The sequence below is a fragment of the Carassius carassius genome, chromosome 5 (assembly GCF_963082965.1).
Source record: "Carassius carassius chromosome 5, fCarCar2.1, whole genome shotgun sequence".
Classification (NCBI taxonomy): Eukaryota; Metazoa; Chordata; class Actinopteri; order Cypriniformes; family Cyprinidae; genus Carassius; species Carassius carassius.
In genome coordinates, this window is record NC_081759.1 from 7731925 (window position 1) to 7758283 (window position 26359).

A 26359-nucleotide genomic window follows, 5' to 3' on the forward strand; every position below is an offset into this window, starting at 1 on the left:
TGTAGTGTTTGTACTTTCATCAACATAAAAATTCATCCTTTACATCAGCTTTATCAGCACAGTGAGACACGTTCATGCTGAACGCCACAAATTTTGTACAACGGAGCAGTGTAACTTTTTTATTTGTTTCTTTAACTCTATTTTGTTTTGATAATGAACATGCTTCAATATAGCAAATATAGCTATATTATTTTTATATGTGCAAGACATTATTTAAAGCGGTCAAGCTTTTACAAAAACTAGGGGCCCACTCTCTGCGGTTTCGTTTTCCTTTCCAAAAACTTTGGAACATGTCACAATGAACCATAATTTAGCCATTTTTTCTTCTTTCATTTCGTTAATCTGTCAGTGTGATTTAAGCAAAATTTATTTAGTGTATATGGCTATATTCCTTTTCAAGTAATCCTATAGTTTTTCTCTTTTCTCCATTCACAGAAGCGCTACAGGTGCATGTGATCTGTTGAATTCATCTCACATATCCTCAGATAAACTCTTAAGGGTGGATTGCCATTGCGACTTACTTATGACGAGTTCACAGCTGGGCGGATATTTCACTCATTGGCTTCAGCATCACATTGTCATGGTGCGAAAGAGGCGAAGACTCAAATGCAGGCAGAATGGTCCTTTTAATACAAAAAAAAATGAAACAAAACCACCCCGAGGGGGACAAACAGGCAGACTAGAAATTCTACTACAAACAGACCTAACACCACGATGGAAAACAACAGATCAGCACAGAATTACAGACACCAGGAGAATAAATAGGGAACCTAACGAGGGAGACACAGGTGTGGCAACTAAAACAGTAATGATGTAACAAAATGGGTGGGGTCAGAAAATAGACAGGAGAGAGCACATAGCACCAAATAACACACAACACTCACAAAAAGACAGTGTAATCTGGTGGCCCTCCCAGGCACACCAGCTGAAGACTGTGACACACATTTGCATAGGACGTACTACTGAAATTCGTGATTGGTTGACAGCAAATCTCAAATATTAAATGGAACGATAAAATAACGTTATTAACCGGTTATTGGCCATTTAAAGTTTTCGATTCTGTTCGGAACTATAAAATGTGATTTAGTTTCTGTTTCTGGTTCTGTTCCTGCCAAAATTTCGTTCGTTTACGGTTTTCGTTTTCATTCTTTTAACCGGTTCAGAGCCTTGGTGTTGATATTAGAGATCAACCAGAGATTGTTTTATAGATAAGAGGGTCTGTATTACTTACTATTGGAGAAAGCGTAACAGCTAACTTGGATCACATGTGTCTTAATAACCAATCACATTACAGCTTTGATGACAGCTTTGAGTTGTTCAACAATCAGTCACCATTTAAAGATACCATAGGAATGAATGAAAAGTGTCATAAGCTAAATCCCACCTGTTGCAAAAAGTCAGTGACTTCTCTTATAAAACTTAAAATAGTTAAATCCAAAATTATTATTTAGTGTAAAACATGTTAAAGATTAAAGATTAGCAGGCTGTTGATTGCTGTTCATTGTTTTGTCAGAATAGTGTGGCCTCTCCTCTATTTACATAACTTAAAAAAAAAAGAAAAAAAAAAAAGAAAATGGCATCTGGTCTCCTTTCCCATGTACTGTCAGATGTTAGCATTAGACATTACGCTTTTCCAGCTAAAGGTTGCAGGTTTGCCTTCTAGTGGCTTTGGTCCTACAGAACTCAAACAGCCATTTCATGATTTGTATCACTCCACTTGCTGAAGTTGCTGTATTTCTCACAACGTGTTAAAATAATACTGTGTTGTGTCACGGAATGTAGTTTTAATAGGTTTGTAGGCAAGAGTGTACTTTGTTCATGTATGTTTATAGTTCAGATATGCAGTTTGTTAATAAAGATAATGTCTGGACATGTGAGCTCCAGATGGTCAGCGTTCTGCATTCATGAAGCCGCCCGAGAGTGCCTCACCATTGGTCAGTTCTTCTGGAATTTAGCGCTTTGATGTCTCTATAGTGGTTAAACATGAAAAACACATCTTTTGTTTGGGTAAATCTAATGGGCAGTCTTTGGTCTCTGTGACGAGTGGGGCGGGGCCGAGGGACATGGGAGCGAGGCCGGGGGAGTGATTGGAGATGAACTACACCTGTTCGTCCCACCGGTCTCGAGGCCCATGGAGGAGATGGAAGGATATAAAACTGGAGCGACGACAGTGAAGGACGAGAGAGGACCAGGCCTGGGCTTTTAGTTGTGTTTTGGGTTTTATTTGCGCGCACCAGTCGTCCGTGAGGGGCTGGTGCGCTGGTTTTGTGTTTATTTTGCTTTATTAAAATGTTGTTGATTGTCCGCCGGTTCCCGCCTCCTTCTTCCGGATGAATATGAAGGTTGATATCGTTACAGTGGTGCCGAAGCCCGGGAGAAGGAGGGACGCGCTGCTGAAGATCCCTCGCCGCTGTGGTGAATCCGCGGTGCCATCGAGCTGGCGAGGAGTGTGCCGCCATGGACGCTCGAGGCGGTGGACTGGAGCGAGTTGCCGGGGACGGGCGAGCTCGCTACCGGCCGCCCACGATGTGGAGAGACGGCTGCCGTCCGTGAGGGAGCGGAGGAGTCGGCGCCGTTCGCCAGGTGGCCGGAGCCTGCTGCCTCCGCCGGAACGGGGAGGAGCAGGGAACGGGGGACTCCTGCCGGCTGCCCAAAACCGGAGGAGCCGTCGCCGTCCACCGGGCGGCGGAGGAGTGTCGTGCCGTCCGCCGAGGGCCATCCAGTGCCACCGCCAGGCACCGCGGAGGAGATCACCCAGCTGGTGGAGGGCCGAGCAGCGGTGCGTCTGGGAACCGGAATTTTTTTTTTTTTTTTTTTTCCTCTCTCCCCTCTCTCGTCTCTGTCGCTCCTCCTTCCATCTCCTTTTCTCTCGCCTCGCCTGTCCTACCCCCAGGTTCCCGCAGGTCCCCGGGAGCGGCCCCCCCGGAGGGAGGGGGGGGGGGGGGGGAAGTAGAGCGCAGTCTCGGGAGTACCCCCCGGCCTGCGAGGGGCGATGGGGGTATGTGACGAGTGGGGCGGGGCCGAGGGACATGGGAGCGAGGCCGGGGGAGTGATTGGAGATGAACTACACCTGTTCGTCCCACCGGTCTCGAGGCCCATGGAGGAGATGGAAGGATATAAAACTGGAGCGACGACAGTGAAGGACGAGAGAGGACCAGGCCTGGGCTTTTAGTTGTGTTTTGGGTTTTATTTGCGCGCACCAGTCGTCCGTGAGGGGCTGGTGCGCTGGTTTTGTGTTTATTTTGCTTTATTAAAATGTTGTTGATTGTCCGCCAGTTCCCGCCTCCTTCTTCCGGATGAATATGAAGGTTTTATCGTTACAGTCTCATTAATCTGTCATTTGTTCCAGAGCAAATAGTTTTGGCAAAATCTCATCATGTTTATGTTTATGTAACCTTTGTGCTTTTGACTTAATTGCCTAGCAATTTATGATGGCTGTTTATATTTATAACATTTATTCAAAATTAATCTGATTACATAGCTTGTTACTTATAATGCATTACATCCAACACTGCATACACAAATAGATAAAGTGTAATAAAATAAATGCTTAAATACATATTTAGAATGTTTTATTTCCAATAGTCTGAAAGAAACCAAATGTTCCAAACTTGACAGGATTTGCCTGTACACTTTTTTTGTACAGTTTCTTTCTTTCTTTCTTTTTTTCTTTTAAGCAACATATTTGTGGGAACTTTTCCGCAAAACAGGAAATGCATACCTATAAGTATATATCACTGCAGCGTCCAACAGAAATGAACACTAGAGGCGGAAAAACAGCGAGCACTTTTAAACGTTTTCATATACAGTTATGATTACAGCTCCGTATGTTTTGCTTTACGGATGTAACAAGATTGCTCGGTAACTCAGCCGGTATGGAATTGGATTTAGGATGCGGAATTGTCAGGTATGAATCCTGTGAAAATCATGACTCACGATGAAAGAGCTCAAAGATGAGTGTTTGAAAAACAAACAGAATCTTTGCGATTGCACTTTTACATCACATTTGTTTTTGTTTATATTATTGTGTAGGTTTAGGTGTTGTGCAGATGTTTTTTTTTTTAAATGTCACAGAGCATCAGCGTTATAGCGTTAATTGACATTTCAAGTCAGAACCGCGGTGAAACATACAAAACTAATCTAAAACTAGTCAAAAAAAAAAACGCAACATATGTAAGTTCATCTGTCCCTTCTTTTAGTGACACTCAGTGGGCATTTCACACCGAATATTTCACAAAACGTGCATGGTGCTAAGTATTTATCATCTTACAAAAAAGTTCCCACTGGTACGTTTTTGTCTTGAGATCAGGTTCACATTTCCACTGCACATAATTATTATTATTATTTTTTTTATATATATATAGTGGAAAAAGGTTCTTTAGATTATTGAAATGTTCTTTAGACAAAGGGGAAAACATTTCATTGGGGAATTCACAAAGGTTCTATTAAACATCACTGTGAAAACCTCATTTTGCAGTAATGTTTGAGTGTAGTATCTCACCATAAACCGGGTGTGATAAAGCAGACCTTTTGTTAATATGCCATCGCTCAGGGGCAAACTGAACTCGACCAGCCATCTCATGTGCTCTCAGAGATGCTCTAAAGCATGTCAAGCCTTTTGGAGGTCACAACAAACAAAGCATTCACAGTGTCCATGTAAGCACCACCATCAGATTATAAGTTAAATCAGATAACACTGAAGATAATACAGACCCTCCAGCAGATAGAAACTATCCCTGTTACCAGAAGAAATTATATAAACTTCAAAGCTTTTACTGGTTAAAATCACTATAAATGTAAAATGAAGTGAATATATATATATATATATATATATATATATATATATATATATATATATATATATATATAAATTAGATATTAGATATATATTATATATATTTATATTAGATATATAACCCCCTGTTGCCTTCCGAACTGCCTTAATTCTGACATGATAGCATAGCACAGTTGCTGCAGATTGTCGGCTGCACGTCCATGATGTGAATCTCGCGTTCCACCACATCTCAAAGCTGATCTGTTGGATTGAGATCTGGTGTCTGTGGAGACCATTTGAGTAAAGTGAACTGATTGTCATGTTCAAGAAATCAGTATAAAATTATTTGAGCTTTGTGACATGGTTTATTATGGCAATGAGTAAACAGAGAGGCATATTTGTATGTAGATACCATAACAGTGTGAAAATTATGATATGGGAAGACTGGTAGCTGTCTGGCTAGAGTGTAGACAATTTTGTAGTCATGCTACAAATCACGCTATAAGTTCACATAATTCTACATCCCTTGTATAACCAAATAGTTGAAAATGCATTATCCAGCATGATATCATGAATATTATAGTTTAGATATTAAAGTGTAATTTCAGCAAACATAAAGCTCAAAAAAGTTTGTTTAGACACCAGTGTAGCCTATAATATCCATCATTACATCATTTATAGTTGTACACAATGTAGTTCTTATATTATATGAATTAGCCAACAATTCGCTAAAATATAAAATACTTACGATTTTTCATGAGATTCTAAATTCTCTACAAACACACACGACCCAAAATTGTGTGAAAGGTATGTTCACCTAGGTATGTTTACATGCACTAACTTCAGTTACTCTAAATCAGTGTAAAACCATTTATAAAAGTTATATGATTTTGGAATCCAATTGAGAAAACAGTTATATTCAAGCATTTAAATATTTATTTGTTTGTTTGTTTTTTTTTATTTTGTTTTTTCTTACTTGGGCAGATTCTTTTAGGTCTACAGCACCTCTTTCAGTCTACTCAAAATTTGGATCGAAATATTTGTATTAATCATCCAGTTATTAACATATTATTTGGGTGCATGCAAACTTAGCAAAATTAGAGAAACTGACAGAATGTTTGTTTATGTGAACGAATGTATTTTGTTTTATGTGTAAAACAAATGTGCTGCCTATCTTTGCCAGGACCCTCTTGTAAATGAGATTTTAAATCTCAAGAGTTCTTCATTACCTGGTTACATTAAATTAAATTAAATTGCAGGTACATGTACTGCAACAATGCGCACTGATGAATAAGAGCAGGACCATGTTTCTCTTTAGTCATATTTTCAAGTGAAGTTGTAGCCTGTTGAGCACATTTTAGGGGTCTGCTGCTTTTGTTCCTAAACTAGAAAGACAGGATAAACTGGAATGCAATCATACATAAGACATTACTGTTTATCCCAGCACGCTTAAGCACTAATACACACATATAATCAGTGTCCTTCACAAGGGCTAAAGGTTAATCTCTGCATCATTCATTACTCACCACCGGTCACCATTATGCATTATGCTACAAAGGTAAGCATCGTTTTAAGATTAAGCTACATGTAATCTTTGAAAAGCAGGACACAAAAGCCTTCAAAATGTCCTGCACCATGGTCAAAACTCACAGCAGATGCATCGTTCCATACAAAGACAGTAACACAGCAGGAATTGGCCTGGTTTTTACTCTGGGATGCCGAAAAACAGACTAAATCAGGTTTCTTTTGATGGATTAATTGCATTTTGCTGCTTATTTTCCATGTTTTCTACTGTGAGATGTATTATTTGATAAGCTATCTGACATAAAATCAACCTAGCATGAAAACTAAGATATTACATCTGTATTTTTTTTTAATCCAATATAGGAGAAGTGGTGAGAGAAACATTTCATAATTTGAACAATTTATTGAACTGAATTGATTTGAACTGCAGTAAACCTGTTTTTAATGATTATCTAATGTGGATGAACAAACTTGTTATGTTTTCACTATATGCCACAATTTGTTAAAGCATGGTTTTTCAAAATAAATAAATAAATAAAATAAATAAATAAATAAAAACCTCCATACTTTAACATTTCTTGAAAATTGCCAGTCAAAGGTAACATAATTTGGACCTTTTCAACGGCATAGCATAATCAATTTTCTTTCTTTCTTTCTTTCTTTCTTTCTTTCTTTCTTTCTTTCTTTCTTTCTTTCTTTATAATAGCAAATAGTATAAAGTAATACCTAGTCCATTTTTTTTATTTACTAATTAGCTGATAATTAATTTTAACACATTAAATCATCAACACATGTGCCTGTGTCCGCAAGTTATACAACAATTTTATTACCCATTCAGGTGTATCTGTTTATTAAATTGTATTATTATCATTGTTGTTATTATTATGTTTATTTAATGTTTATTGCGTTTAAATGGTAATTCATACAAAATATGTTATAAACAAATGTAAAATTAAACAGCTCATATACTCTTCGAAAAGAAAAAAGAAAGGTTAATATATAATTGGGACAGTACCATTTCAAAAAGCACAACCATTTAGTTACTAATTTGCATACTATAAATTCAAATCTCATAATTAATGATATGTAATGCAGCTTCCTTGAAAGTCAAAATTGTTGAATGTTTAGCATATCCTTTCACCTACCAATTTGAAAATTTTCCTGTTTTGTTATACTTTCCTGGAATGTGCCATAAATAAACACATACACACTTTTCTTCCAGCTTTTAGCACATCCTTTCAGTTTTCTTTATCACTGTCTCAGGAGGATTGTTTGGCCAGCATAAATCTCTACATCACTCCCATTACTAGAGAGAAAAACAGAAGCAGTACCTTTGATGGATCCGACAGATTCAGCCATCGATACAAACCAACAGACCGACAGCTATAAGAATCAGGATTATGCATTTGTATAGAGCTGTAAGTCATGACAGAGAGTGAGAGAGACACTTCCCACACATGCTGACTGCAGTAAAGCCCTTGATAAATCTCCCGTTTTCATGATGCTTCTCCTTTCAGCTCTCATCCAAGTGTGTTTAGGCCCCGTTGCTGTCGCGGGGCCTTGGGATGACACTGGGCAACAGTCACTGGCGCTACATTGCCATTGTTCTCCGTGTAAAGAGAAGCAAAACCCACAGCCAGACATAAGAGTATGGGCACTGCTGAGTTCTGTTCAAACGCCACCATCTGTGCTTCCAATTAAAGCCATTTACACAACAGAAAAGTTCCAAGGATGCGTTTAATAAAATCTCTCTGTTAGCAGAGCCAGATCAGGACAACAGTATGGTTGTCAGCTCTCTCTTCTGCCTCCTCTGGGTTAGAGCTTGTACTGTATTTCAATTGATTTTCTAAGTATGTTTCTTTTGTCTTTTTTTTTTTTAGATGCAAGCACCACACATCTCTACTCATATTTCATCTTTGGAGTTTATTCTACAAAACAAACAAACAAACAAATATATAAACAAAAAAAAGTTTAACTTTATGTTGATAGTCCCTTTAACACATTCTGTAATGTTGCATCTACATATCCACTTACTCTCATTAGAGTTTTAGTAGAGTAGTAGACTGGTAGGGTTAGGGTTAGAATAAGTTGACATGTACCTGCAAAGTTATTTATGGTCAGCAGAATGTCTATTGTGTGACAATCACAGTAAAGAGTTTGCAGATATTAATCAGACCTGGTACTAATATTCTAATGAGACTTAGTTGACAAGTATGTTACTTATGTTACTTATTGTCAACAAAATAAAGTGTAAAAAAAAAACAAAAAAAAAATTATTTTATTTCAATTATTGAATTATTTGATGTTTCTTTGTAATTATTTGCAAAATGTACTAGCATTTTTTTTTTGTGTTACCATATATGAACGTATGGTTGAAAGTTTGAATGTGTCATTTTTTGAAAAGTGCATTTGTGTGTGGATTATTTACTTACAGCGCAACATACAGACAACTATAAGTATTATTGAACAGCGTGTGTGCTTTATAGCACACCATGGGAACCCAGGATTATAACAGGGAACCATGCATCTCTAAACCCAGGATTATCACAGGGAACCATGCATCTCTAAATTAAATCAACGGAGAATAAAAATAGTTAAGTAGTCTTCAGATGTCATGCTTGTTATTTATAGCAGTGTCAGAGAAATAACATTGAGGATTCTGCTTACTGAATGAACTGCTATAACAAACGGTCCATTGAAGGCGAGTTGCAATAAACCCAAGTGCAGTTTTATTCAAAATAATCCCAAAAACAAACAAAGACTTGAACAGACTTGACATGAATACCCAAAAACGTCCAGGAGGGTGGCACAGCAGAGGCGGAACAGGGGGATGGATGGAGAGCCAGGCAATGGAACATGATCAGAATCGCAGAACAGTGCGTTTACATGGACACTACTAATCCGATCGTAATAGGACTAGAAGCACAATCAGAATAAAAAAAGTCACATGTTAAAACATCAATCGGATTGAATTGGCCAGATCCAACTAAAATTTCGATCGGCTTGTAAGGGGTGGTTTATTCCTTTTGTAATCCAAGCGAGAGGACATGTAAACACTTGATCGGATTGAAAACCGAAACTGGAAAGTACTGCGCATGTGCAGTGACGTGGAAATAGCGTAATGACGTATGACACGCGGAACGAGGTGTTCTTCCAGGTGAATAAAGGGTCATAAATAAGTGTCCTGTCATTATAAAACTTCCCTTTCACTTAGCGTATGTGAAGTGGAACAGGACCACGTCCCACCAGTCCTTGTTTAAGACTCTCATCAACAGACAACTAGTTTTGGGTGCGGGAAGGGGCACTAATTATTATTTTTATTTTTTTAAGTACCGTTAAGCAGCACAACAGTTCATGTGCTGGTAATTGCCTAATTAGGACCTGAAGTGGATAAATATCATGTGTGCTTTTTAAAACAGTATGCGACAGCAGTGGGAAACTTTTTATATCCAAAGGAGTAAATCCGATCAGAAGCTTGTGACATATACATGCGCATATCAGCCAGATCACTTTATTTAGCATTCATGTAAATACTACATTCAGTTTCATTCCAATGGAAGCAAAAATGTCCATGTAAATGCACCTACTGGTGGGCCTGGGACGTGGAGCAGAGGACAAGACCATGGGCCATGGTGCAGCAGTGCACCTGGACCATGGGGCAATGGCAGATTTGGGCAGTGGAGCCATAGTGGACCAGTGCTGTGAAGCAGAGGCAGGTCTAGCCTGTGGGGCAGATATGGGCCTGGACCATGGAGCAATGGCGGACAGTGAAGCACTGGAGGACCTGGGCCATGGAACAGTGGCAGACAGTGGAACAGTGGAGCAAAAGACCACCTGGTCAGATTCAGAGGAGCATGGAGCCATAGGGGACCCGCCAGAGCAGGAAGGCAGAGCAGGATGTCATGGCAGAGCCGACAGGGCAGGAAGCCATGGCAGAGCAGAGGACCTCCAGGTTAGCAGAGCGTACAGGAGCAAAGATCCCCACAGTGGAACAGATGACCACCACAGTAAAGCAGGTATCCACCAAGGCGGATCGGGCGTGACTGGAAAAGAGAGCACGGAGAAGTTAACATTGGCATCTGCTGCCTCAGCAGGGCAAGCGTTGAGATCATGGATGGCCTCCATGGCCATGACAGGAAAGACTCTGAGTTCAGAAGCGGATGCCACTACCTAACAGGAAATATTGAGGATTGGGGAACAGTCTCTGTGATAGCCTGTGCTGAGGCCCTTGAGATGCCAGCTGCTCGCTATGACATCAATGGTGGATCCATCACACTGGCAATCAATACTGGCCAAGCTCTGCATCCGCAGGGCCCACTTGCATGGTATCCGTTGCATGACGAGGCTCAGGCGTGGTGGCCGTCTTGGTCATATGCTCTTGAGTGGCTGACATGCCGTGAGCAGGCTCTGGCTTGGCAGATGTGACATGAGCAGGCTTCGGCTTGGCATACGTGATGTGAGCAGGCCCTGCAGTAGCAGACGTGACGCAAGCAGGCGCTGGCTTGGCAGATGTGATGTGAACAGGCTCAGGAGTAGTAGGCATGACGAGAACAACTCCCGAAATAATGTGAAAATACTCTGGTGTGTTGGATACTGGAGGATAAAAGGGCCCTCATCAGCAATCCCCACAGTAAATGGTGAACTAGCCAGCAATGAAGCAAAGTCAATATATTGTTCCAGTGACCAACAAATCTTACCCCCTGGCAGGCTTGAACAAAGGTGTTCATCTAAACCAAAACAAAACATGTCCTTTGGTGCCACATCTTTAAAGTCCACAAGATGATGCAAACCACAAAAGTCCACCACAAAACCCTCTATAGCGCTGTTACCATAACAAAAGCAGAGGAGGTGTGAATCTGCTGGGTTCATTGTTCGGTTGAGTATTCTGTAACACACTATCCACTGAAGGTGAGTTGTGATGAACCCAAGTGCAGTTTTATTCAAAATACAAACAAATACTTGACTTTGCATGAACAGACTTTAACAGATTTAACTTGGCATGAAATGAAACAGAAACTCACAGATCAATACTCGACAAGAGACAATCCTTCTTCTTCTTATATTTTTATGGCTGTTGGCATACAGTGAAATGTTGCATTACCGCCAGTGTTGGGGAAAGTTACTTTTAAAAGTACTGCATTACAATATTGCGTTACTTCCTAAACAAATAACTAATTAATTTGCTTAGTTACTTTTTATTGAAAGTAATGTGTTATGCTACTTTAGCGTTACTTTTTAAATCTGGGCTAGCCTTGCTTCTTTGCTTATAATATCAAAAGTTATATTTTGGGCAAATGTAAAAGCCCTTTCACATTAAAAGCCCCAGGCTGAAGGAAATGTAAATTCATTTCTGTACTGTAGAACGGAGAAGTAGTAAGTTTAACACTCTTCAGCAATAAAAAAATAAGAAATGTTGGTTTATCTTGTGTAATTTTTGCTTATTAGTTTGGTTGAATTGGATCATCAAAGGTCAGCAGCAAATTGGTTAATCAAATGGCAATAAAAACATTAAAGATATTTGTATTATTTAACATATTTAATTAATGCAGATTTGAGTCATCATAATTTATAAATAAATTTATTTATTTATTTATTTATTTGAATGAGATTAATTCATTCATGCTCACATTTATTCTAGAACTAAAGTAACATCCCAACTTCTCTCAACATGGGGGCAGGAGAGCTTTCAATCAATAAATGGGAAAAAAAGTAACTGGCATTACTTATTTGAAAAAGTAACTCAGATATTTTCCTGTAAATTAATAAGTAATGCGTTACTTTACTAGTTACTTGAAAAAAGTAATCTGATTACGTAACTTGTGTTCCCTTTCTGTCGGTCACGTTTGACGTTACGAATGGGGATCTCGCTCGAGAGGCCAATCACTTTCGAGTGGTACAAAACGAGCCAATGGTACACAAAGTACCTTGGTCTGTTGAATTTGCATCGCGAGCTCTGCCCCGCAGAGCGGGTATATAAGGAGTAGCGCAAGCAACTTGCATTCAAGCTTTCGCTTCAGAGCCGAGCACATCGTTGCTGCTTCAACGGAGTGCTACAAGCTAGAGTCACTGGTGTTGGTGTGATGGCGCAATTCAGCGGTTCGTCTGGGGTTCCTGCGACAGCTCCCGCGTTCCCCTGAGCGCTTCAACACCTCTGAAAGAGCTTATTTCCTTTCAAAAAAGAGTACGGGCCGATTTGTGTCTTTTTAAAGATGTCATTTCGCCCGTGTGTTTCTGGGTGCGGTCGATACATCGCTCCTCGTGACGGCCACGATTGCTGTGTCACGTGTCTGGGCTTCCAACACGATGGCTCATGTTCTCATTGCAGGGGCATGACCATTTCAGCATTGAGATCGAGACTCGATTACCTTAAAAGTCCCCTCTGCCTCACCCCGTTCTAGCTCCTCTTCTCGTAAGAGGGCTACTTCGGCTGGTGGCCAGGGTGTTCTGAGGGTTACCGTGTGGGCTTCCCTGATGAGCCAAACTCCTCGGGCCACACCCCCTCACATACGCCGCAGCCGGTTGAGTTTCTGGATGAGTTTGCTGGACCCTCTTAGGCTCCTGACATCTCATTCGGGGCTCGCAAAGATGACAGTATGTCGATTGCCGCATCACAAGGCGGGCTTGAGTCCTCTGTAGATGAGGATTCGGCTGTGTTGCCTTCCTTGGGAGTGCCTGCGTTGTCCGAGTCTGATCTTCTTTCTCAGAGACGGGGCACACTCTGGCACCCACGTTCCGATCTTTGGAACCTACATGTGTGGGTTCTGGATGGGTCACGAAAGGTTTAGGTACCTTGCCACCACAGGTGGTAGCTACCATCACTTCAGCTAGAGCCGTGTCCACCAGACATGCCTATGCTTTGAAGTGGAACCTCTTCGTCACTTGGTGTTCTTCACGTCATGAGGACCCCTGTAAATGTCTGATCGTGTCAGTGCTTTCCTTTCTCCAGGAGGGGTTGGAACGAAGGCCGTCTCCTTCCACTCTCAAGGTCTATCTGGCCGCCATTTCGGCTCACCATGACCCTGTTGAAGGTAAGTCTCTTGGGAGGCACGATCTGATCATCAGGTTCCTGACAGGAGCAAAGAGGCTCAATCCACATCGCCCTCAGCAAGTCCCTTCTTGGGACCTTGCAGTGGTTCTATCAGCACTGCAGAGGGCTCCCTTCGAACCCTTGCTCTCAGTAGAGCTAAAGTTTTTATCTTTGAAAACTGTGCTCCTGATGGCTTTGGATTCAGTGAAGAGGGTCGGGGACTTGCAGGCATTTTCAGTTGATGAAGCGTGCCTGGAATTTGGGCAGGCTAACTCTCACGTTATCTTGAGACCCCGGCCTGGGTACGTGCCCAAAGTTCCCACCACTCCTTTTTGGGGTCAGGTGGTGAACTTGCAAGCGCTGCCCCTGTAGGAGACAGACCCAGCCCTGGCGCTGCTCAGTCCAGTACCTGCGCTCCGCACCTACGTGGACAGAACTCAGTGCCTTAGGACCTCAGACCAGCTCTTTGTCTGTTACGGAGGCCAGCAGAAGGGAAAGGCTGTCTCCAAGCAGAGGTTATCCCACTGGATAGTGGATGCTATTGTCCTGGCTTATCAGGCTCAAGACCTGCCATGCCCCCTAGGGGTGGGAGCTCACTCAACTAGGAGTGTAGCTTCCTCCTGGGCGCTGGCGCATGGCTCCTCGCTTTTTGTAGAGCATTTGTAGAGCTGCGGGCTGGGTGACACCTAACACATTTGCGAGATTTTATAATCTCAGTGTAGAGCCCGTGTCATCCCGGGTACTCACCCCTTCGGGCCAGTAAGGACCTGTGTGGTGTCAATCCGATTGCTGCGGCATTCCACTCTGTGGACTGGATACGTGCACTATTCCCCTCAGGTGAGCTCCTCAGTTCAGAACCCTGGGTTCCTCCAGCACTGTTGATGTCCAGCACTTGTTTACATGCACTTCGGTCAGCCCTGTGTGGGACTAGGTGCCTCCATGTGTTGAGATTACTCTTACTGGGCAATCCCAAGTGTGTATGTCCACAGTAAGTTTCTTCGTAGCATGTGTCTTTCCCTTGGCAAGCACCTTGCTAGCTCTGTTGTTGAAAGTTCCACTGTACGGGCTGGGTACCTCAGAGTTCATGTCTATCACCACCTTTTGGTTGATTCCTGCCTTTGTAAGTCCTCCTACGAGCAGGCAGCCTGCCAGCATACGTCCAGCTGGAATATGATACCCAGTGTATTCTGTGTCAGCTATAGGCCCTCACTCGTGCTGGCCTAACGACAGGGTGCTATCACTCTCACGGGTCACTGGAAGACAGCCACGTGGCGTTTTGTAAGGGAACGTTTTGGTTGCATATATAACCCTTGTTCCCTGGAGGAGGGAATGGAGACGTTACGTCCCCTTGCCACATCGCTGTTCCGCTGAACGGCTGGGTCACTGGGTCGGCTCCTCAGTGAAGACTTGAATGCGAGTTGCTCGCGCTGCTCCTTTTAAACCCAATACAAATAAGAAAATGACACATGATCCAGGGAACGAATGGCAGGATAACATGAGGGTAAGGGAATCACATGACTAGACAGGAACCATGACAAGTCAAAAATATCAAAATAAACAGACAAGAAAACAATGAACAATGAACAGAGCCCAAACCCCAATTACAACTGCATAACAGAGGAGTAAAGTGTACTTTAGTTACATACAGTACATGAATGGCTTTATTGTTGGTGCTATAATAACCTGACACAATTTTTACTGTGAACTGATTATTTAGAAGAAGTTATTACTCCATCACCTGTGTGACACCAACAGTTCTGTATTAAACTAATGTGTTTCCAGTGATGGATGTGCAACAAAGTTACCACAATTTCAGGAAACAGTCCTGTCTAATTTTTCCAATGATACATTGTACTATGGTGGTTAATCAGTGAGGAAACACATTAGAACAACCTAGAAACCACACATACATCCATGCTGGAAAAGCATTCAGATCACCATAGGAGCCTTATAGTGGCAGCCTTAAAACAAGATACTCTGCTTCATAATAGCTCGTTTTGCACTCACAAAAATCTAGTCATTTTCAGAGCCTGATGTTATTTGTCTAGCAGTAGTCTGACTCTGCATTAACTGAGTTTGTTTGTTGAACTAACTCTTATGTGTCTTTGCAGTAGAGCACTGTTCATTGTTTCCACTCGGCTTGCTTGGCTTGATTACACCTGCTCTCATGACAGTGATCTTCAACCCAGCTGAATTCATTTGTAAACACTTTAATGGTGGGTTAAAGCCATTTTATTGGCCCTCTTTTCTTTACTTAATTGGATGGCATTTTAGCTAAAAACAAAAGAGATGTGCTGAATGCTAAACATGGATATTTATGTGCAAACTCACAAAGCAAAAAAAAAAAAATAGTAGCTCTTCTTACTCTAAAGAAACAAAGTAAATAACATCAGGACAGTATTAGTGCTCTTTCTGTTGTTTATGTTCTAAACAGTCATTATTACTGAGAAAAAACAAAACAAAACAAAACCAGTAAGGACCTGTGTGGTGTCAATCCGCTGGATACGTGCACTTTTCCCCTCAGGTGAGCTCCTCAGTTCAGAACCCTGGGTTCCTCCAGCACTGTTGATGTCCAGCACTTGTTTACATGCCCTTCGGTCAGCCCTGTGTGGGACTAGGTGCCTCCATGTGTTGAGATTACCCTTACTGGGCAATCCCAAGTGTGTATGTCCACAGTAAGTTTCTTCGTAGCATGTGTCTTTCCCTTGGCAAGCACCTTGCTAGCTCTGTTGTTGAAAGTTCCACTGTACGGGCTGGGTACCTCAGAGTTCATGTCTATCACCACCTTTTGGTTGATTCCTGCCTTTGTAAGTCCTCCTACGAGCAGGCAGCCTGCCAGCATACGTCCAGCTGGAATATGATACCCAGTGTATTCTGTGTCAGCTATAGGCCCTCACTCGTGCTGGCCTAACGACAGGGTGCTATCACTCTCACGGGTCACTGGAAGACAGCCACGTGGCGTTTTGTAAGGGAACGTTTTGGTTGCATATATAACCCTTGTTCCCTGGAGGAGGGAATGGAGACGTTACATCCCCTTGCCACATCGCTGTTCCGCTGAACGGCTGGGTCACTGGGTCGGCTCCTCAGTGAAGACTTGAATGCGAGTTGCTCTAGAGCAACATCTTTGCAGTAGAGCACTGTTCATTGTTTCCACTCGGCTTGCTTGGCTTGATTACACCTGCTCTCATGACAGTGATCTTCAACCCAGCTGAATTCATTTGTAAACACTTTAATGGTGGGTTAAAGCCATTTTATTGGCCCTCTTTTCTTTACTTAATTGGATGGCATTTTAGCTGAAAACAAAAGAGATGTGCTGAATGCTAAACATGGATATTTATGTGCAAACTCACAAAGCAAAAAAAAAAAAAAAAGTAGCTCTTCTTACTCTAAAGAAACAAAGTAAATAACATCAGGACAGTATTAGTGCTCTTTCTGTTGTTTATGTTCTAAACAGTCATTATTACTGAGAAAAAAAAACAAAAAAAAAACATTGTGAATAAAATAATATCTGTAATAATAATACATTACACTCTGATGTTATTCATACAGTTGGAGAACTAGATGTGTCTTCTCTTTTATTAATGTTAGTGGAATGTTCAATCTTCTAGAAAGTGTTTGAACAACTGAAACTCTTTATTGCTTGTCAGTTTAATAGATTTGTCTGTTTTTCTCTAGTTCATTGTGTTTCTGAACTCCCTGAAAATATAGAAATCATTACAGCAACTAAATACTACATGCAATATGATATTGAAATAATGCTTTCCCAAACAAGTTTAGTTTTGACATTTAATTAGAAAGAGAATTAAGAGCCAATAACCCAAAAGTTTTTAGTAAGATTTGGATTTCCTCAAAAAGATGTAGTCAAGGGTTTCCATGCATCTGAAGTTGATCCTACAATCCATGTTGAATGGACAAAAGAAGAGACACCAAAATATTAACAGAGCACAGTGAACCGAAAGTAAACATGGCATAATATCCGACTATATCATATTCAAAAAATGCTTAATATTCATTCATTCATTCAATCATTCATTCTCCTTCTTGTTGCAAAATCAAAGGTCATCATAGGTCAAATTAAAGCTAAACTGAAGTACATTGGAGAAAAGCTCTTCAGTAAAAAAAAAAAACACCTAGGATTTTGTTATTTTTTTATATTGTTCATATTTGTTTGTCTTTATAATGCTGGAAAAAGTTGATTATTTGTGCACATACCTAGGCTGTTTGTTTATGTATATTGTGAAGTTGAATGATGATCAATGTGTATTTACTTAAATATCAGTGCAGTATTCTCACTTATAAAGATAAAGTTAAACATCTTAACTGGAAGATTGAAGTGGGGATGCTATTCTCAGAGCATGTGCAAGATTGTAGATATTTTTTCAGAGCATGTGCAAGATTGTATATATTTTTATCCCAGTGTAAATTTCACTTAATTGCAGTTATAAATGTGAGAAAAAGGCATAACATGTCAGTCAGTTGTACTAGAGCATCTTAATACTTTCTAACATACTGAAAGCAGAAACAGCTCGTTCATGACTCGTTTTTTTAGTAGATTTTTATCTTGCTTCCATTACATGTTTTAATATGGATCTCATTTATCAGATGCAATCAAAGTCTGTGGCACAGTAACGTGTGTGTAATATTGTATATGCATATGTCCATTAAAGTTAAATATGCATTGTCAAAGTGGGATGATTGACTTCCTAGCAGTCAAGATATGAATGCTGGCTTCAATAATCAAATGTAAAAAAGGAAACATAAAAGGATGGGATAAGTGAGGCACTGACATAACAAAAGGACACTTTGTTTTATAAATGACAACCATATAAACTGTCATGGCTATGTATAATGGTTCAAGGTAAAACCATTATAAAAGTATAAAAGTTAATTTGTTATTTTATGGCAGTATAGTTCAGCACAATGGAGCACTTCTCTGGACATGTACCTTATGGAGCTGAGAAAGAACAGGCAGGAGCTCTTCATTTTATTTTATCTTTTTCATCACAAAAATGTGTAAAAAAAATGGGTATGAAATACTTTCTCGAACAGGAGCTCCCAAACAAATGAGAAAAACATTAAAACACTAAAAAATAAATGAATAAACAAAGATTTGGGAAAAGCTCCTGGCTGTCTAAGATATAGATGCTGTACCATATAATTTCTAAATATATGCTGCTACTCAAAAATGTGGCGTCAGTATGATTATTATTGCACAATTATTATTATTATTTTTATTATTATTATTATTATTATTATTATTATTATTATTATTATTATTATTTTCTTTTGTTTTTTATTTTATTTTTTAACCATGGTGCATTAAATTGATCAAGAGTGACAGTTAAGACATTTATAATGACATAAAAGATTTATGTTTCAAATTTAAACTATATATTCATCAAAGAAACATGCAATAGAATGGAATCACGGTTTCCACAAACAAACAAAAAAATTATACGAAAAAGCAATTAAATAAAAGTAAAAAACAAATCTGTTTTAGTTGTACTGATAATAATCAGAAATGTTTCTTATTATATTGTTATTATTATTATTTTGGTTCTACAAGGTTTAACCTTAAATTATCTTAAACTGATTGCCAAGAGTGGATTCCAAATCGTCAATACTTATCTTGCTGGATCTGTCCACTGATTTTGACACGGTTAACCACCAGATCCTCCTGTCAACCCTATTGGCAAATGGCATCTCAGGAACCGCACTCCAGTGGTTTGAGGCTTACCTCTCAGATACCTGTAGGTCCTTCAAGGTATCTTGGAGAGGGGAGGTGTCCAAGTCACAACATCTAACTACTGGGGTGCCTCAGGGCCCAGTTCTTGGAACACTTATCCTCTCTGTTTGCATAGCATCACTAGGTTCTGTCATTCAGAAACATGTCATGTCACTGCTATGCTGATGACACTCAGCTCTACATCTCATTCCATCCTGATGATCCGACGGTGGCTACTCACATCTCAGCTTGTCTAACAGACATTTCTTGCTGGATGAAGGACCATCACCTTCAACTCAAACTTGCCAAGACAGAACTGTTTGTGGTTCCTTCAAATCCATCGTTTCATTACAATTTCAGCATCAATTTAAGCACATCAACCATACCTCCTTCAAAAACAGCCAGAAACCTTGGCGTTATGATTGATGATCAGCTAACTTTCTCAGACCACATTGCTAAAACTGCCCGGTCCTGCAGATTTGCTTTATTCAACATCAAGAAAATCAGGCCCTTTTTTTTCAGAACATGCTTCACAACTCCTTGTTCAAGCTCTACTTCTATTCAGGTTGGACTATTGCAATGCTCTCTTGGCAGGTTTTCAGCCAGTTCTATCAAACCTATCAGACTTATGTGCCTTCTAGAAGCTTGCATTCTGAAAGTGAACATTGCTTTATTGTGCCATCCCAAAGAGGCACAAAATCATTTTCACAGACTTTTAAATTAAATGTTCCCTCCTGGTGGAATGACCTGCCCAACTCAATCTGAGCAGCTGAGTCCTTAGCCATCTTTAAGAATCAGCTAAAAACACATCTATTTAATGACCCTCTAACTCTAGCACTCTATATTCTAATTGTATTATTGAAAAGGAAAAACCCTCTTGTCCCTTTTAGAATTGCACTTTATTAATTTACTAACTGCTTGTTTAAAAAAAAATTAAGATAAATAAATACATAAATAAAAATACTAATACTATCTTTTCTAATCTTTTTTAGTATCTATTTGTTTTTTCATTATTTATTATACAATTAACAAAAGCAGAAAAATCCTCTGACACTAGCTTGCTCTATTCTGTTTCTATTTTTTTCTGTTTTCTTTTGTTAACTGAGCCTTGTTATAGCACTTGATTGATTTTGATTGCTTCCATTGTCCTCATTTATAAATCGATTTGGATTAAAGTGTCTGTAAAATGACAAAATGTAAATTATACAGGTATTACATAAAATGACTTGACTCAACAATAATGTTGAATTTTTTAATTCCATAATGCGTAGATAACATAAAATAACACGAAAGTAAAAAAAAAAAATGTGTATCTCCATCTAAAATTACAGACACAAATGTTTCTAAATAGCACCAGATTAGGATTATTTGAATCGTAGAATATTCTAATAGAAAACTGTTCTGGAAAATTTTTATAATATGTCGTAATATTGCATTTTTGATCAAATAAACGCAGCCTTTGTGGGCAGAGACTTCTTTATAAAACATAAAACCGTAGATAGATAGATAGATAGATAGATAGATAGATAGATAGATAGATAGATAGATAGATAGATAGATAGATAGATAGATAGATAGATAGATAGATAGATAGATAGACAGAGAGACATATAGATAGATAGACAGACAGTGTGCCTTTCTGAATTCAGCATGATGGTTTTTCTACACCTCTCATTAGCTGCAGTGCTGATACTGTGCTCATTTGCATCTCAACAATAACACACCTCAAAATGAAGCTGGATTCTGTTAGTTGATTTCTGACAGCTGGAGGCTTTGCTTCTCTGTTGTGGCTTTCTTATTGCGGATATTTTACTTTATTTTGAATATTTTGCATAATCAAATTAGTCGCCATCTGTGCTGCTGGCTCCTGACTGAAGTGCTTGGGAAAGAAAGTAGCTATGTTTGACTGATCAACCGTTGCAAATAACCTATGTGTAAACATGTACTTTTATTTTCTGTGTTACCCTGGAAACACATTTGATAAATGAATCCCTCCTCTATGAACACAAAGCAGTTGAACTGACATTGAGGATATTGAGAGGAATCTGTGGATTGTTGATCCAATTATTGCACATAACTTGAAAAAAATAAAATCTGCTTAGATTCAGCTCCATTACAGGACATTGATTCTCCAATTCACGCTTTATAATTAATATTATGAACCCGGTAATGGACTGTGTTGCTCTTTATGACAAATGGCTTTGGCCAGGTCTCTCTTTGTGATTTCTGGCTTCCCCATGAACCACTTTTTGCAAAAAAAGAAAAAAGAAAAAACGGTCTGAATTATTGGCTGAGTGCAATCATTCAGAATCAAGACAGCTAATACAATGAAAAAGCACTGATGTATGGTGTCCTGGTGCCTGTAAAATATTATAAAAGCTTTCAGAAAAAAAAAAAAAAAAAAAAAAAAAAAAAAAAAAAATATATATATATATATATATATATATATATAAGAAATTTTTATTGTTATCATTCTGTATTCTCCTGTTCTTTTATCGTCGGCGTATTGTATTTTAACCTTGTGGCAGACACAGTATTGTTAAGAAAAAGAAAAAAAACAACAACAACAAGCAAACATAAACTGTGTACTGTTGAGAATACAATAGGACAAATCTAGCAAAAATATGAACTGGGAAAGCTTGTAAATCTCTAAGGATGTCTGCTGTTTTTTAAATTAGTTTTTCACAATCCATAGTTTATATACAAAAAAAAAAGAAAAAAGAAAAAAAAGAGGACTTTTGTGTGTGACCTGCATACAACATACACTAAAATATACATCAAAAGTCTAAGGTCATCACAGTTTCCACAAAATATTCAACAGCACAACAGTTTTCAGCATTGATAATTATCAGAAATGTTTCTTGAGCAGGAAATCAGCATTAGAATGATTTCTTGAGGATCATATGACACTGAAGACAGGATTAATAATGATGAAAATTCTACTTTGATTTTAAGAATAAATTATATTTTAAAATATATTGACCAAGCATCAAATTATATATATATATATATATACATATATATATATATATATATATATATATATATATATATATATATATATATATATATATATATATATATATAATTTCATAGCTGAAGAGTTTAAAATGCTGGTACAACCCACTATAAGACATAAAGTGTACACAAAATACTTAGCATTCATTGTCTGGCATAATTTAATATGGAAGAGTCTTGTATGTTTTTTGGTGACTCAAATGAATAAGTAACCAAAAGTAGTGGCATGGCTTCCTATACACTTTAAAAGAGAATCATTCATGATGTTCAGCACCATGGACAGTGGCAAGTACACACACACACACACACACCTCATTTAGATTCAACATCTGCACACCACAAGGCCTGAGTGCGTAGACGTGCTACTGAGAACCACAGATACATATGTTAATGCTTATTTGAACTAAAAAAAAAAAACATCTCTAGTGAAGTAATGCAAATTTAATGAGACTCTAATTGAGAATAATGAGGATGACAAAAAAAAACTCAAAATAAAACATCCAAACCTATTACGACAATCAAAGTTCAGGGAGAAGAGTGCTAAACTGACACGGATATAATGCAATAAATCTTAGTGATCCTAAAATGAATGCAAAAGACACCAATGCTTTGTTGAGTAGGAAATTTTTGGCTCATATATGTGCTGAAAAAGCATTGCTCATGCCTCAGATTCATATTACACTATTATCATTAGGACAGCAACACCCTCCAGCTGCAGAGTATAAATAACTGTGTAAGCAATAAATAAGCATGCTGTTCTGGGGCCTGAGCTGTACCAGTCCAGAGGAAGAGAGGAAGGACAAATTGTTCATTTATTTGTGAAAATCAAGACAACAAGCATGGCAGAACTATGGCTAAGACGGAGAGGGGAGAGGCTGTACTCATTACATGCACTAAACCTGTTTAAACCGTATCTGTCTAGACCAATGCTTGCCGCCATGTTGTTTGTCAAATTCAATTTGGAGAAATCAGAGGACTCCTTGGCACAGAGGTCAAGGCAATTTCGACGACAATGCATCTCATATATCCACTGGGGAGTGTGTGAAAAAGCCCTACTACCTGTTAAAAGTGTATCGTTCTCTTTACATAGATGCTAAAACACCAATACTGGTCCGCTCTCCTTGTCTGCCACATGGCATTGACTTTTCTGTGTCGTCAGCAATTTCTGCCAGCACAGAGACACTGCATGCAGTCAATGTATGAGTCCTCCATCTCTTGGGTATCACGTTGCATCAGGATATCACAATCCACAGCTATTGTGCAGAGCAATCGTAGTAGATTAGGACTGTCAAGAATTAACTATTCCACAATTCTTCTTTACAGCACTGAATTTTCAACAAATCTGAATAGAAGCAGTTGCAAAGCATGCAAACACACACATACACACACACACACACAAGTGTCACATGCAGCTCAGCTCACTGCTGTTTCATGTGGCAAAGTGAAGTTTAATTGAATGAGTTTAGCTGATATGAGTCTATCATTTGATGGAATTTAAAGTATACAGTCATTTTAAATAGTGAAACAAACACTGAAAACTATGATACCTTGAACCAATAAATAAAAATAAAATAAAAATATATAATAACACAATATTTTACTGTTTGAAAAAAGGAAAAAAAAGAAGAAAAAGAAAAGAAAAACAACTCAGACCATAAAAATGTGCTTTAAATAAGTTTATACAGACATCATTTGTCTGAATGTGTACAGTACAAGCTACTGTATACTGTATAAAGTATTTAAGTGCATCAGGATTCCTGGGCTTTCCAGCAACATTTCCCTCTGAACAATATGTTAAAATGATTATAACACATATAACGTTATATATATATATATATATATATATATATATATATATATATATATATAGATAGATAGATAGATATATATATATATATATATATATATATATATATATATATATATATAGATAGATAGATAGATAGATAGATATAGTAGTTATAACTACAGTTATTAGTATGCTAATACAGATTTAGATTTATCTAAGCTGTTCTTATGCATAAAACATACAATATATAAAAGCTTCTTAAACATAATAATAATAATAATGATAATAATAATAATAAAAATAATAATAATAATACAAGCTTTATTGTAATGTTTTTCATATTATGTACATGCATGCTATTAGGCTATTGTTTGACATAATGTTTATGATCTAACCATATGTTTGGTTTAATGTGTATGTTTATGTAATGTGTATGTTAACTTATAGGATGCTGTAGGTGTTTTTTTTTTTTTTACACACTGTTTAATTGTGTATGATGCTATTGTTTCAGTTATTGTGTCTATGACAATGTGTATGACTCGGTCTTTTAGTGCTGCCGCCTGCCGATCGCGCTCAGCACCACAGCCGCCGCTATAAACCACCTGCTCTTTACACGAGACGCTCAATCCACGCGCAGCGGCACCGCGAGCGGAATGTCACCGAGCGACGCGCGACTCTTGCTCTTGCTGCTTCTGGGGCTCCGTGTGAGCGGAACCCGGGCCGTGGGAAAGCTGGACGAGGACCGGGACAAGAGAAGCGACGCGGAGAGTCCGTGTGAGGTGAAGACAGTGACCGTGTCCACTCTGCCCGTGCTCCGGGAGAATGAGTTCAGCTTCACTGGCGCGGGATCCGGGAGTCTCGCCGGAGGGGAGTCCAGACTCCTGCTGTTCGTCAGGACTGACCTGCCGGGTCGCATCTCGGTTCTGGATGATCTGGACAACACGGCGCTGCCCTACTTCACCTTAGGTGAGATTTGACCGTCCGTCAGTCACATGTAGAGCTGAGCTGAGAGATGGATGACAGATGATCTCCGCGCGTTTGCCTGATTCTTACGCATCTGAGAATGAGAGACACGGGTTCGTTCGTTGAGAGAGCAATCTTTATTCCAGAGCACACGATCAGAATGATGATTCTTACTGTATTCAAAAGCGATAAAGGTGCTTCAGTTGATCTTCACTCTCATGTTCTGCTTGAGCTCTGAGAGATCTCTCAAAACTGTGTTGAAGTATCAGGTTGACTTCATAGGTGCATTGAAACTGAAACTGAAAAAAAAAAAATTTATTACTCCTGTTTGACATCTCAGAGAGATCAAGTATAAAATATGCATGCTTTGGATGCGGGGATTATCTTCAGTATAATAAATTTTGACTGAAAATCTGGAGAAGCTTGTCTCCGATTACAAGTATTTTATTTTGGAATACAACAGCAACACCTTTAACATCTTGGTCAAGTTAAAGAAACATATTACAAGAAATGTATTATTATTAAAAGTTATTGTTAGCATTATTATTTGCACATACAGACTATTGCATGGTATGGTATCTAGGTTGAAAACAGAACAAGTAGTCTAGTTGGTTACATGGTTCTTTAAGCATGTATAAAGTTGTTCACGTTATAGTCTTGTTTGGGGTTCTTTTAGCGGAAGATTCATGGCTTTCTGGAGAAATACGCAGTAAAAAAAAAAAAAAAAATATGGCTTTTTGGCTAAATATGACAACTTTTCCTTGTCGTGTGTCTTAGAGAAAAGCAAAAACATTTAGTAAATGTAATTTGGAGATTTGTTGGTCATCAGGATGACAAGTATCTCTCGTTGAATGACTGTTTTGTAATTCTTTTCAAGCTTTCTATAAATCCATTTAATATTTAATGGTATCTGGTGTGCATAACATGGATGTACCATAACATATCAAACAAGACATCATTAAACATGTCAGTACAGTCAGTGTGCAGGACTGAATGAATAACAGCAATGGCAACTGCTCTATATTGACTACCGCGTTGCCCTTTCACCCATATATAGAATTTCAGTTATGCTCAAACACAATATTGATGTTGACTGCTAGTGGAAGAGGAAACCTGGGAACTATCACTATACAGAGATGATATGATCCAGTCTGCTTTCTCTGTCTTGTGCAGACTTTATTTGTATGCAACACACGTTACTATTTAAATATACCCTGAAGCCATATGTGTATCTGCTGTGTGTAAACATGAATCTATATACGTTCAGCAGAGCATTTGAGTCCTCTCAATTAATGGATGTAGACACAGGGCCTGTGTTTAGTCCTAAAGATTTGTGACTTCATTGCAGAAATCTTCCTTGGAGAGAGAGAGAGAGAGAGGGGGGGGGGGGGGAGAGAGAGAGAGAGAGAGAGAGAGAGAGAGAGAGAGAGAGAGAGAGATTTTGTTGCTAAAACAAATGGGTGATATTTTGTGAGTTTGTACATTGGAGAATTTAGGCCTGTCATGTCAGCTGACTCTTGAAGGGTTTTTTCTTTTTTT

The 26359-nt window shown here is 38.9% G+C and overlaps 1 protein-coding gene across 1 annotated transcript in view; it reads left to right on the forward strand.

Annotated features, from left to right (window-relative positions):
• Positions 1-24438: 24438 nt before the first annotated feature.
• Positions 24439-26359, forward strand: part of LOC132140726 (astrotactin-2-like) — a 534505-nt gene continuing 532584 nt past the window's right edge. The window contains exon 1 of the mRNA XM_059549640.1: positions 24439-24823. Within this exon, the coding sequence (XP_059405623.1) occupies positions 24511-24823 (313 nt within the window). The 5' untranslated portion in view covers positions 24439-24510. The remainder of the gene's footprint in view (positions 24824-26359) is intronic.